At 59.1% G+C, this 11,336-nt stretch overlaps 1 protein-coding gene across 3 annotated transcripts in view; it reads right to left on the bottom strand.

Annotated features, from left to right (window-relative positions):
- Positions 1 to 960: 960 nt before the first annotated feature.
- The window catches only part of MTMR14 (myotubularin related protein 14), a 42,092-nt gene continuing 31,716 nt past the window's right edge, over positions 961 to 11,336 (bottom strand). For 2 of the 3 annotated variants that reach the window (XM_075550414.1, XM_075550416.1), the window contains 5 exons: positions 10,805 to 10,863; positions 10,552 to 10,690; positions 9,846 to 10,025; positions 4,039 to 4,194; positions 961 to 1,518 (listed from right to left, as the gene is read on the bottom strand). In XM_075550414.1, coding sequence (XP_075406529.1) covers positions 1,335 to 1,518; positions 4,039 to 4,194; positions 9,846 to 10,025; positions 10,552 to 10,690; positions 10,805 to 10,863 — 718 coding nt within the window. In that variant the 3' untranslated portion in view covers positions 961 to 1,334. The remainder of the gene's footprint in view (positions 1,519 to 4,038; positions 4,195 to 9,845; positions 10,026 to 10,551; positions 10,691 to 10,804; positions 10,864 to 11,336) is intronic. The other variant, XM_075550415.1, reaches the window with a different exon arrangement.

Genomic DNA, 11,336 nt, shown 5'->3' with positions numbered 1-11,336 from the left:
GGTCCGGGGCTGCGGGCTCGGTCCAGGGGCTGCGGGCTCGCGGCGGGCCGGCCCATGTGCCGCGGCGGGGCGGCCGAGGCGCAGCGTCCCCTCCAGCCCTGCGCGCCTTCCCGCCGCGCGGCCGGAGTGCAGTCTCTGGTCTCCAGCAGCCGCAGCTCCAGAAGGCAGCCTGGCCCCGCCCGGCCCCGCGGGCGGCCCCCGCCCCATTGGAGCAGCCGCGAGCGGGCCTGGCGGCCGGGATCCTCACCTAGCCGCCCCCACAGCCCGAGCCACACTTGGGAGAGTCCGGGCCCTGGCAACTCTCCCGGGTGCTGAAACCCACGGCACTAGACCCATAAGCTGCCTATGGGGAGGCTGATGGTGGGGCGGGAGGGGGTGTCTTCGTGCCCCCCCACCCAACAATCTACTCCTACCCCACTCCCTGCCTAGATCTCTGGATAGATAGCAAGCTTCAACCTGTTCCTATTAGCTGTGTGACCCTAGCAAGTGACTCAATGTCTCTGGCTCCCTTACTAACAGCAGGGGCTGCTGAGTGGATTGACTGACAGAGCCCCAGGTGTGTTTAGATACTGTGGCATCTTGGCTGTCATGGTAGACTACCAGCCTTTAGTGAACAGCATGTGCTCAAAAAGGCAGCTGGTCACCCTGGTGGGCTCTTTTGTGAGGAGCTCAGGGGGCTGGCACTGCTAGGTCCTTCCTGCCCATACTTCATGGTGACAACTGTGACACTGCACCGTGGACAGCCCCCACCTCCCACAGGCAGGGCCCTGCAAGCCACCTGTGAAATCTGTGCCCGGAAACCCCACTCCCTTCCCCCACAGATAAACAGGTTTCCAGATGAGGACCCCTTCTCCCCAGCAACAGCCTTGAGGCCATGTCCCCAGCTCTCCCATTTCACCCCTCCTCCAGCCCAGGGAGGGCACTGAACATCTCTCAGAGCCCTGTACAGAGGCTAGTGGCTGCTTAAAAAGTTTTTATTTTGTGATCTTTTGTGATCAGTGTCAAAGGGCCTCCTCAGTGCAGGTGACCACTCCTCCCTGGGAAAGAAGGCTGAGTGAGTGTCTTCTGTGATGGCAGGGCCTCCACACAGGCCCAGAGAACCCTGTAGTCTTGAGTTGATGGGGAACTCCCTCCCAGCAAAAATGGGGCAGGGTGGGGGAGAGGTGTGGCCACCAGTCAGGATGCAGAGAACTGGAGCCCTGTTCCCCACCAGGATCTGGCTGGGAGGCTGCCGCGGCACTGGGAGAATCAGTCTCCCTTGTCCGGGCATGGCTTTGACCCCTCTGGGCAGGGCTCAGCTGGGCGGAGGCAGGACGTGACTGTGGGTCAAGGTTTCACAGGGTGCTGCTGCTGATGCTCCGGAGCCCGACTCCACGGGCAAACTGCTCCAACAGGCCCCCAATGGACCCAGAGGGGCTCGGGGCAGCAGTTCGAAGGCCCACCGTGCTGCTATAGGCGGCCAGGAAGGTGGAGCGCACTTCCTGCAGCCGCGTCTCCCGACCACTCAGGGTGGCCGGCCTGTGGGGAAGGAGGGAGAGCTTACATTATGGCCTTAGAACAGAACCCAGCACCCTCACCTGAGTAGGCACCCCTCCCCTCAGCTCTCCGTTCCCACAAAGCAGCAGCTTTTATTGGATAATGTTCCGGCTCTGTTGGAAAATAGCTGCAATGATTTGGGGGGGAGGGGTTATGAGCAAAAGGAGCCTGTCCATGCCTTACACCTAACAGCAAGGAGGGGGCCCTGTAACAGTGAGACCCCCAAGACCAGGCACCAGATGGACTCAGCCATCCCGGGAGGAAGCGCCTGGCAGATACCACAGATCAGTGTCCACTCTGTGGCTCTAGCTGCACCTCATGGCTGTGGTCCCAGGTGGGCAGTTAAGTGTGTTGCGCGCGCGCACGCACGCACGCACGCGCAATTATGTCCTGGGAACAAAACCCAGCACCTCACACATGTAGAAGAGCCCATATGCTCTCCTGGGGCCATAGGCCCTTGGGTCCTCAAGTAACCAGCCCCTGGGCAAGCCCTTCTGAGGAACTTGCCAGGGGCAGTAACACACTCAATTCCCAGGCCAAACATGCCTCACATCTTAGAGCTTGATGCTGAATGGAAGCCCTATCCTGGTGGAGTCTGCCAGGGCAGACCAGGTCCCAGTGAAGTGGCCGGTGGGGTGCTGTGTGTGGAGAGAGAAACAGAGCAGGAGAAAAGGAGAGAGAGAGAGGTAGAGAGACCCAGTGCAGCTGCATGTCTGGGACACAGTAGAGCCAAGCAGCTCTGCATGTGGCACTGAGGACCGAGTGGGCACCGCTTTCTGCTACACCATGAGCTGCCCACGGCTCCTGGGTGCCGGAGTAGTCGCATGGCCAGAGGTCAGCCAGCCTCGGAGTAATGACTGAGGTCTGGGCTTGCAGTCACAGGGACTGCACCTAGGTCCCCGTGTGGTGTGCTCTCCGCTTTCCAGATTAGGGAGACAGAGGGAAAGAGGCGACCCGTTTAGACAAGAAAGCCGAAGCCCAAAGGAGATGTGACACAGAGGAGGCAGACCCTCCAGGGTGGGCAGAGAGCAGACAGGGGCTAGAACCACTCCAAGTGCTGTTCCCCTGCACGAGCTGAGCAGGTCGCTGCGAAGTCCAGACAGTGCTCCAAGAGACAGTCAGCCAACAGAGGAGCGAGGTGTGGACCACGCTTCTCTGATAAGAAAGCCCACGTACCGAGCCTACACACAGCGCCATCTTGCCAAAACTGGACCCTGAGCTCGCCCCCACCCTGCCGTCTTGGGAAGTAGTGGGATCACTTGTTCTAGCCCCCTACATGGCGGGGCTGGGGTTGGAGTGGCCTCTTTCAGGGGCTAATTCCAGGTGAGAGGTGCTCCTACATGGGTGTTTCCTCTAGAGATGAAGCTCAAAGCTGTCTGAACAAGCCCCTATCTTTAAAAAGGTGTGGGCATTTTTTTTATATACTTCAAATACTAAAGATGCCTTGTTTGTGGCCACTGGGGGGTGGCTATGCCAAGCCTGCTGGCTGTTGCGGCCCTCAGGGCCCAACCTGGTGGGCTTTGGTGAGGGAGGGTGACTCCTCACTCAGCACTGGAATCCTACAGCCCGTGGTGTGGAGGTGGAGGGAAGGAGGGAGGCTTGCTGAGGGCCCTTGGCAGTCACATCTGAGCAGCAGCCCTGCTCCCCAGGCCACCGGAGGTGCTCCCTGCCTGGCGCCTGTGGGGGGCAGAGCAGGCAGGGAGCAGGTGGGCTGCACAGAGGCAGCCACACTGTGTGTGTGTGTGTGTGTGTGTGTGTGTTTTGTTGGAGGGGGGGCTGTTGGTGCTAAGAGCGGGAGTTTGGCACTGAAGCCTTGAGGAGAGGGGTTTCCGGCCTGGGGGGACTATACACCCATGCACTGCTCCTTTCCGGCAGGAAGCAGCATAGGGCGAGCAACAGCAAGGAGCCGGTCCTGCTTGGAGCAGCACAGCCCTGGGGCCCAGCCGACCCCATCCTGCATCTCCCTACCTTCAATGCTACCTCACGCTCTGCTTGCAAAGGCTTTCCACGGCAAGCAGTGCTTTGGACTGAAATAGAACCTTCTCTAGTTACAGCCCGGCCAGCTTTCCCCGCAAGGATGCCCCGACACCGTGCGTGCGTGGGTCTCAGCGGCTGCGGTGAGCGAGCCTCCTCCCTAGGCGGAGACGTCCGGACGTGCAGGCACCAAGCCAGCCTCTGCTTTCCTCCTCCTCAGCACTCCGGAGAGAGAACCCACTGCTGCTGGTGCCGAGAAAACAACGCTGCTGTTTCCTGATCGAGCCATCCTCCGCCGCCGCTGCTGGCCTGTGCCCCATGGCTCATCTTCCAAGTAGCCATTGCCAGGGTGACTTCCCATTAGACGGTTCTTAAAAGAGCAGACATCCTCTCCCAGCTACACTGGAGGACGCCCTCGGGGATGGTGCTGGTCGGCCGTTTAAAGACGATCCCAGGGGTTCCTCCGGCTCACCAACCGACCAGGCATGGGCGGGGAAAGCATCCTGCCTGCTCGAGCAAGACACTTACAGACAACTGTTAGGGAGCTCATCCGGGAGGCTGAAAGGGAGAGAGGAATCTGTGTGCAGGGCAGCCTGTTCCTGAATACTGCCACAGCCCGTTACCATCTGCCAGCTGCCAAAGTCTGTGGATAGAGAGGATCCGGGCAGGGGATGGTCCACTGATCTGGGGCAGAGAGGAGAGAGAGCGAGATGTGCACAGTCAGTCATTGGCCTGGCGGGGCCACTGCCATAAGCTTCTGTCCGCAGAACATCTGCAAAGCTGGGTGTGTCGTGACCAACAGAGGAGCAGGCTGTGAGGCAGTTTCAGCGGAGGGGACAAGGCTTCATGCAAAGACTTCTGGTAGCAAAAAGGTAAGTAAACGCAAAGCTTGGTGACAAGAAGTGATCCAGCAACCAAAGCTGGGGTCAGGGCGTGCCTGTCCTGCTGCAGGGCAGGGCAGAGCAGGGGTGACGTACAACACGGGAAGGCAGGGGTCACTGAGACACTGTAGACAGTGGTGACCTACATGGGAGAGGCCCAAGGCACCCCTTCTTAGAGCCGTAGTTTGTATTCACAAGCACCGGCCCAGCAGACTCACTAGGCAATGTCCAGAGGGAGGGATGAATCAGGCAGCCGACTGACGGCTTCATCAGACCTCAGATTGGAACAGGTGGAGGGGGATGATGCCCAAACCCACTGCTGCCACCTTCTGTGATACAGCCAACCTCCCTCCTCCCTGCAGCTGTCCCTGAGAGGGGAGGATGTGGGAGACATCAAAGAAGGCCCTTCCAGCGCTTCCCCAGTCCCTGGGGCACGTCATCTTTGATGTGATGGCTCACAAGAGCAGTGCTGGTGGCGTAGGAAAACATCTAGTGACCTTGGCCCAACCTGCTGGCTGGGGGTCAAGGACTTCAAGTCTGAGATGACAGCCTGGCTCAGCCATCACGCCGCCCTGTTTTAAGCAGCCGTCCCCTGAAGGGACTCAGGACTTCCTAGGCAGCCCCAGCTTCGAGATGAGGCAATAGCAACCCAGAGAGGGTGCCACACATGCTTTTGCCTCCAGTCACCATGTCTGACTGAACAATATTGCAATCTGCCCTGAAACGAAGTGTCTGGAGCCAGAGAATCCCGGCCAGGACCAACTTGCCACACTCATCAGCCCAGCTCACGCAGGATGAGAACAGGGCATGCACAACTATCCTTCAGGAGTCCCTTTCTAGACAGCAAAGTGACAGGGCAGGGCACAGGCATGTCTGTGCTTCCTCCAGGTCAAGTGCAACGTCAGCCAGCTCCTCCTTCCCCTGAGGAGTAAATGGCCTGGCTCCATCGGGTCCATCTACTCTCCAGGTCTGAAGGGAGCTTTCTGCTCCAGCTGTGGCAGTTTGTAGGCACATCTGCAAAGAACCAGAGAGCCGAGTGCCGGGGAAGACGCTGAGCAGCAGCAGCAGCAGGAAGGACTGGGTCAACAGGGCACTTCTTGGCCCCAACCCACTTGAGGGGGGGGGGGAGAGGCAAACAAATGCAATGTGGCCACAGACCGGTTCCCTGCAGGGCTCCTGGTCCCCGAGCCTCTCCTCTTCTTCCCCCAGTGTCTGGGGGGTCGGTAGGCAGCACCCCCAGATGAAAACTGCCCAGAGCAGCCGGCCGCTGGCTGTTGGCCAGATGAGGCAGCAGGGTGCTAGTTCTGAGGGCTCAGCCATCTCTGTGGACCCGGTGGTCCTCAGGACGGAGCACAGAGCCTTCATGTGATGGCCGTTGGAAGCCTTCATTAAACCCTGCCGGGCTTGGCTCACAAGATCGCTATCTCTCCTCACGTCCTCACGGTGCAGAGCAGCAGGGAGAGGACTGTGCTGGACCTCCACTCCCCCCCAACCCAATACAGGCCCGTCCTCAAACTGAAGAACTGGCCGGGCCTGAGCGCAGACTCCAGCACCAACTTGGCACTGGGGAAGAAGTCTGTGGGGCTCGGAGTCTCAGCTCACAGTGCAGCGGCTCCAGCCCTCCCGGCCCGGTCCCTGTCAGAGTCAGCAGGCCGCCTGGAGCACGCTGGAGGGGCACACAACGGTTCGGTTCCTGTAAGCCAGTGGTTCTCAACTTTCCTGATGCCGCCACCCTTTCATATAGCTCCTCATGTGGTGGTGACCCCAACCAACACGTTATTTTCGTTGCTATTTCATCACCGTCATTTTGCTACTGTTATGAATCATCATGTAAATATCTGATATGTATTTTCATTGTTACAAATTGAACACAATTAAAGCATAGTGATTAATCATAAACCAACATGCAATTATATATTGTGAAATATTTGTGTTTTCCGATGGTCTTGGGCAACTCTTGTAAAAAGGGTCCTTCGACCCCCAAAGAGGTTGAGACCCACAAGTTGAGAAGCATTGCTATAAGCAAAGCTGGGGCGCAGGCAGGCTGCCCAGGGCACACCTGGCTGGCAGCCCGCAGACATGTCACTGATGAGTCCCGAGGAAAAGAAGAGTCCCGGCTGTGTGCCAGGCCCTGTGCTCCAGGACCTCAGTGAAGCCCATACCCAGGGCGGGCATCCCGGCTCGCCTCCGCACCTGAGACACAGGACGAGCAAATGGAGCTCCTACGGAGAACACCTTCCCACAATGCATGCGCCCAGAAACGAATGAGCAGCCCGGCCACACATGCCCCCCCCCCCCCAACGAAGGGGGCCGTCAGGCAGATCACTGCAGAACTTCGGCTCTCTCGGGTTGGAAAGGAGGCGCCCCGTGGGATTTGGGGCAGAAAGCAGTATGTCCCAGGAGCTGCTGCCGGTAGCCATTTTGTGACTTGTAGAGCAGCTGCTACTCAGAGTGGCGCAGGGCTTACAAGGCGGGCTGCTCATGAGGCCGGCAGTTCAAAACCACCAGCTGCTCCTCGGGAGAAAGATGAGGCTTTCCACTCCCAGAAAGAGTTCCCGTCTTGGAAACCCACAGGTGGTTTTCCTGTCCTGTAAGGTCCTGTGAGTTGGAATCGATGTTTCCAAGCTGTTCTGAAGAAAGGAAAGGAGGAAGAACCCCAGGGAGCTGGAGCTGGGGTCGGCCTGTGCTCGACCGGGAAGGCCACCTTCCCACCGGACTTTTCCATTCAAGCCGGCAGCTCTCTCTTCGTTGAAATCTATCATTTCTCCCAGAAAGCCCCTGGACTCACAGTGAAGGCTGGGAAGGATGGGCCTTGGGAACTAACCTCAGCGTTTGCTGACGGAGAGCAAGAAACGGATGCCAGGAGACATCAAGCCCCTCACCTACAGTCACATGGAAAATGACTTGGAGACAAGACCCAGAACCTCAGGTGTTACTAGGTAGAAGTCCCCAAATTCAAACTTCTCCCGCAGCCAGTGATAACCACCCCACCCCCGCCAGGCCTCTCTGCCCATGTGACTCCTGCCAGAAACCCGCCCTAGGGAAGCCTGTGTGCTCAACAAGGGCACCTGGCTCCCGAGAGAGTCAGGGCAGGCCTTTGTACTTCATCTGAAAAGAATTTTTTCCCTGCAGCCTGGCCTTGACCATCTGTCAGGAGCGGAGGGGTTGGGGGCAGGGGGCAGCAGTGTCAGAGACTCAGCCAGGGCCTATGGGATTCCTGCGGAAGCCTGAGCAGTACTCGGAGTGCCTACTGACTTCTCATTGCTCAGTCCTGCTGTGGGGCACACGGAACGTGGGGCCGGAATGCCACGTGTTGCAGAAAGCAGTCTGGCTTCTCTGCGGCAGGGTACAGGTGGCCAAGGACAAGACGCCTGATGGGGAGGTGGCGGCAGGGTACAGTGACAGGGGCAGCAGAACCTGGTGCCTATGTTGCCATGCAAGCTCCTTAGCCACAAAGTCTGTTCTTCACACAGCCCGACATTAAGCCAGGCTCAGCTCGGCAGAGGTCCCATCCCTCCTCAGGCGTAGACAATGTGGTGTTAGCACCCGCCCCCAACAGATGGCCGAATGCAGAGCAGACACTGAGGCCAGGTACCAGCGGTCCCAGGAAGGCGGATTCCCCAGAGCACTGGCCTGTAACCGGCAACCTTTTAACAACAGCCCAGCCACGCAGCTCTGTCAGAAGCTGCGGCAGTCGGCTAACAAGGGGAGGACGGGTTGCGGCAGGGTAAGAGTCAGGACGACTTCCTTCTGAGCTACACCCACTACTGAGAACAAAGCAGTGCCAATTCCTGCCACAGTGAGCCTTGCTTTGAAATGAGAGGTGCTTGTGGAAGGGATCTGGAGCACATAAACCCCGATGATTCGCATGATGAGACATAGCTATACCAAGGGCATTCTCCTCCCTTTGTCCCCCAAGATTCCCCTGCAGCCTTTAAGAGCTGACTGGCTAAGAAAAGCAGGGAAACTAAGGGCAGGATCCCTCAGGCGCCTCAAGATAAAAGAAACTAAATTAATTTTAATGTTAATGGGAATACATAATTAGAATGCTCCAAATCGGAATAGTCCTGCAAAGCCTTCTGCAAATCAGCATGCCATTCTCAGGAAGCTGGCTGTGACCCCAGCTCAGATCGAGAGGGGCATCCCCCAAAGGATGCAGGCAGGGAGCAAGCTCACATTGGCACAGCCCACACTCCCTTGGGTCTGGCTGGGCTAGGCTTGGCCAGGCCCCAGCACACCCCCGAGTCCACCAGGCTGGGGAGTCATCCTGGACCAACCCACCCCAGGCAGAGACACCGGGGAGGCAGGTTAAGGCAGCTCTCTCATTGAAACCAGCCCCAAACTGGGAGGCAGGGTCTTTGGGCAGCAGAAAGGCGGTCAAAAGCTGGGAGGGCATGGAAGGGGATGGGCATGCCCTTGGCATGAGAGTTCAGCTGGGGGCGGGGACTCATAGATGAGGGGAACATTTTGGCTTCGGTCCCAGTGATCCAGCCCAGAGGCACAGCGGGGAAAGGTCAGGCCCCCAGCAGGTCCCATATCAGCCCTGCACAGAGGGCGGGAACAGGTCAAGTGGGTTTGTCTGCTGGGTACCAGCCCCTCCTCAGCCAAGTCCCTAGGAAAGAGTCCCCAGCAGAACCAGGGTCTCATTTAACAGACTTGGGCCAGTGCAGTCTGGAGCTCTTCCTTGCCTCAGTTTCCCTGTCTATGGGGAGGGCCGTGAGTCCTCCACTGCCTGATTCTAGAGACCCACAGAGGAAAACCACAGAGGAAGGAGGGAAGGAGGCTCCGGAAGTTTCCAAAGATCTTCCGGAAGAGGCAGCTAAAGCTGTTACCAAAGAAGAAACAGCACCTGCAGCCACATGAGCGCTGTGACGTGGCGCATGCTCTTCCGGATAAATGCCCCGCGCTCCCTGGGTGCACCAGTGCCCCCTTCTGGACAGACATCCCCAAGACGCTGCAGGAAGCACAGCTTGCTCCTCGCCTACCGCCCACCAGCCCTGGCCCCAGACAGGGCGTAAGAGTCCGGAGAGGCGTCCCCTGCTATCAGGATGAAGGGCCAGAGAGACCGAGGCTCCTCTGCACCATCACACCATGGTATCTCCTGGACTCCCCACCTGGCAGACCAGGAACCAGGAGTCTCTACCAACCGGCCCCCGCTCTATGCCGTGGGCTGGTCCGGACACCTCACCAAGCTTTGCACATGCACTCTACACGGCTTGCTCCCTGCACCCCAGCCCTGGCAGCAGGGAGGGGGTCTTCATGTGGACTGGTGTCCAAGTTACACCACCCCCCTGGCCTGAGTCCACATGCTACTCTGGCCTCCTGGGTCCCACCGCCCATGGGGCTACACACCAAGGCACCAGATCCTAAGCACAGGTAGCTCAGTTGCCTCCAGCCCCGTGAAGGGGAGACCTCGCCACCTCCACCAGCAGGCCTGGCGCAGAAGCTCCTCACCTGGGCTTAGGGACCTCCAGGGGACTGCTACCCAGCCTGAAAAGGTGGTCAGAGTGGTTGGAGGAGGAGGAGCTGGAGGACTTGGCCTCCCCCAGCCCCGGGTGCGAAGGCAGGCGGTCTTCCACAGGCTGTGGCCGGCTCCAGAGCACGCTCTGTGGCGAGGATGAGTGGCTCTTCCTCCTGCAGTGGGGAGAGCAGAGGTCAGGCTTCCGCTGCCCCACCGCCCCTCACTGCCAAGGGGCCGCACAGGGGTGGGCATGCACTTGGCACAGTCTGCTCCCTGGGCTCAGGCCTTGGCAGCAGTGATGGGGTCTTCATGGTGGGACTAGTGTCCCTCTTATACTGGGCCCCTGGGTGCAGAGTCCACATGAGGCCCCACCCTCAGATGCTATAAAGAATCTACCGGCATCTGTCTGGAGAGTTCTCAAAGGAGTGGACCCTCGGTCACCTCATCACCCAACCCCACAGGCACCAGCTGCCTTGTTTGGTCTGCCTGCCCCTGGGCTGGGCCGGCCTAGCAAGCTCTTCCCTCCTGCCATAGGATTCCCTAAGCAGATGGTGGGCCTCAGTGGTCCCTGCAGAGTTGGCAGGGCATGGAGCTGGGCTCTTAGGCCTGCTGTCGGGCGTCTCCCTTTGTTCCGGGGGCTCTCACTGCATCCTGAAGCTGATGCTCTGGCCACAGCTGTGATCAAGCCTGGCGCCTCACCAGGCTGCCTGAGTCTGGGCTCCCGCTGGAAGCAGCTCCACGGCCTCGTAGGTAAAGCTCCCAGCTGCTCCCGGGGAGCTCTCCATGATCAGGGAGAAGTCGCTGCCAAGGCTGGTGGTGCTGCCCCGGTCCCTCCGCCCTGCAAGAAGCCAATGTCATTGTCAGCACATGGGCCCCCACCGTGCAGCTGGCAAGAGCAACTTCTAGAAGGTGCATTTCCTATGTGGAAGAGCCGTGCAGTGGAAGGACTCACTCAGCATGTAGATATCCTCCAGGGTGAGCACTGGGTCCCTGGCTGGCAAACTCTTCCTCCTGGAAGCAGACATCCAGAGCCGTGAATTCCAGATCTAGTGGCGTTTCCAGTGACACCCGTCTGGCCCATGCCTGCCCCACGGCTGGTTTGGATCAACATATGCCCAAGGTCAACAAAGCACGCCACCCTGCAGGCTGGGCCTGAGAGGCAAGTCTGGGAGCTTGCAGGGGCCTCAGGAAAGACACCACTTTGGAAGGGTTTGTGTCTAAGGATGGACGACTTCTGCTCTGTCTTCTTCAGGAACCCAGGGAAGGCAGGCCGAGACCTGACATCTGCAGGGGCCAAACGGGTGGGAACTGGGGATCTTCCTGCCCCTGCCCTGCCTTGCTCTTCTCATTACAGGGCATCACTAGTCCAGGCTCAGGCCCACGCCTCCTGCTAGCCTGGCTCCAGCTGACCCCAACGCCTCTCCTTGGCCTTTTCTCGGCCTCAGGCAGCAGCTAGGAAGCTGAGTGCCAGCTGCTGGGCACAC

The sequence above is a fragment of the Tenrec ecaudatus genome, chromosome 5, assembly GCF_050624435.1.
Source record: "Tenrec ecaudatus isolate mTenEca1 chromosome 5, mTenEca1.hap1, whole genome shotgun sequence".
NCBI lineage: Eukaryota > Metazoa > Chordata > Mammalia > Afrosoricida > Tenrecidae > Tenrec > Tenrec ecaudatus.
Note: the sequence above shows the minus strand (reverse complement) of the source record. Positions and strands in the feature narration are given on the sequence as shown.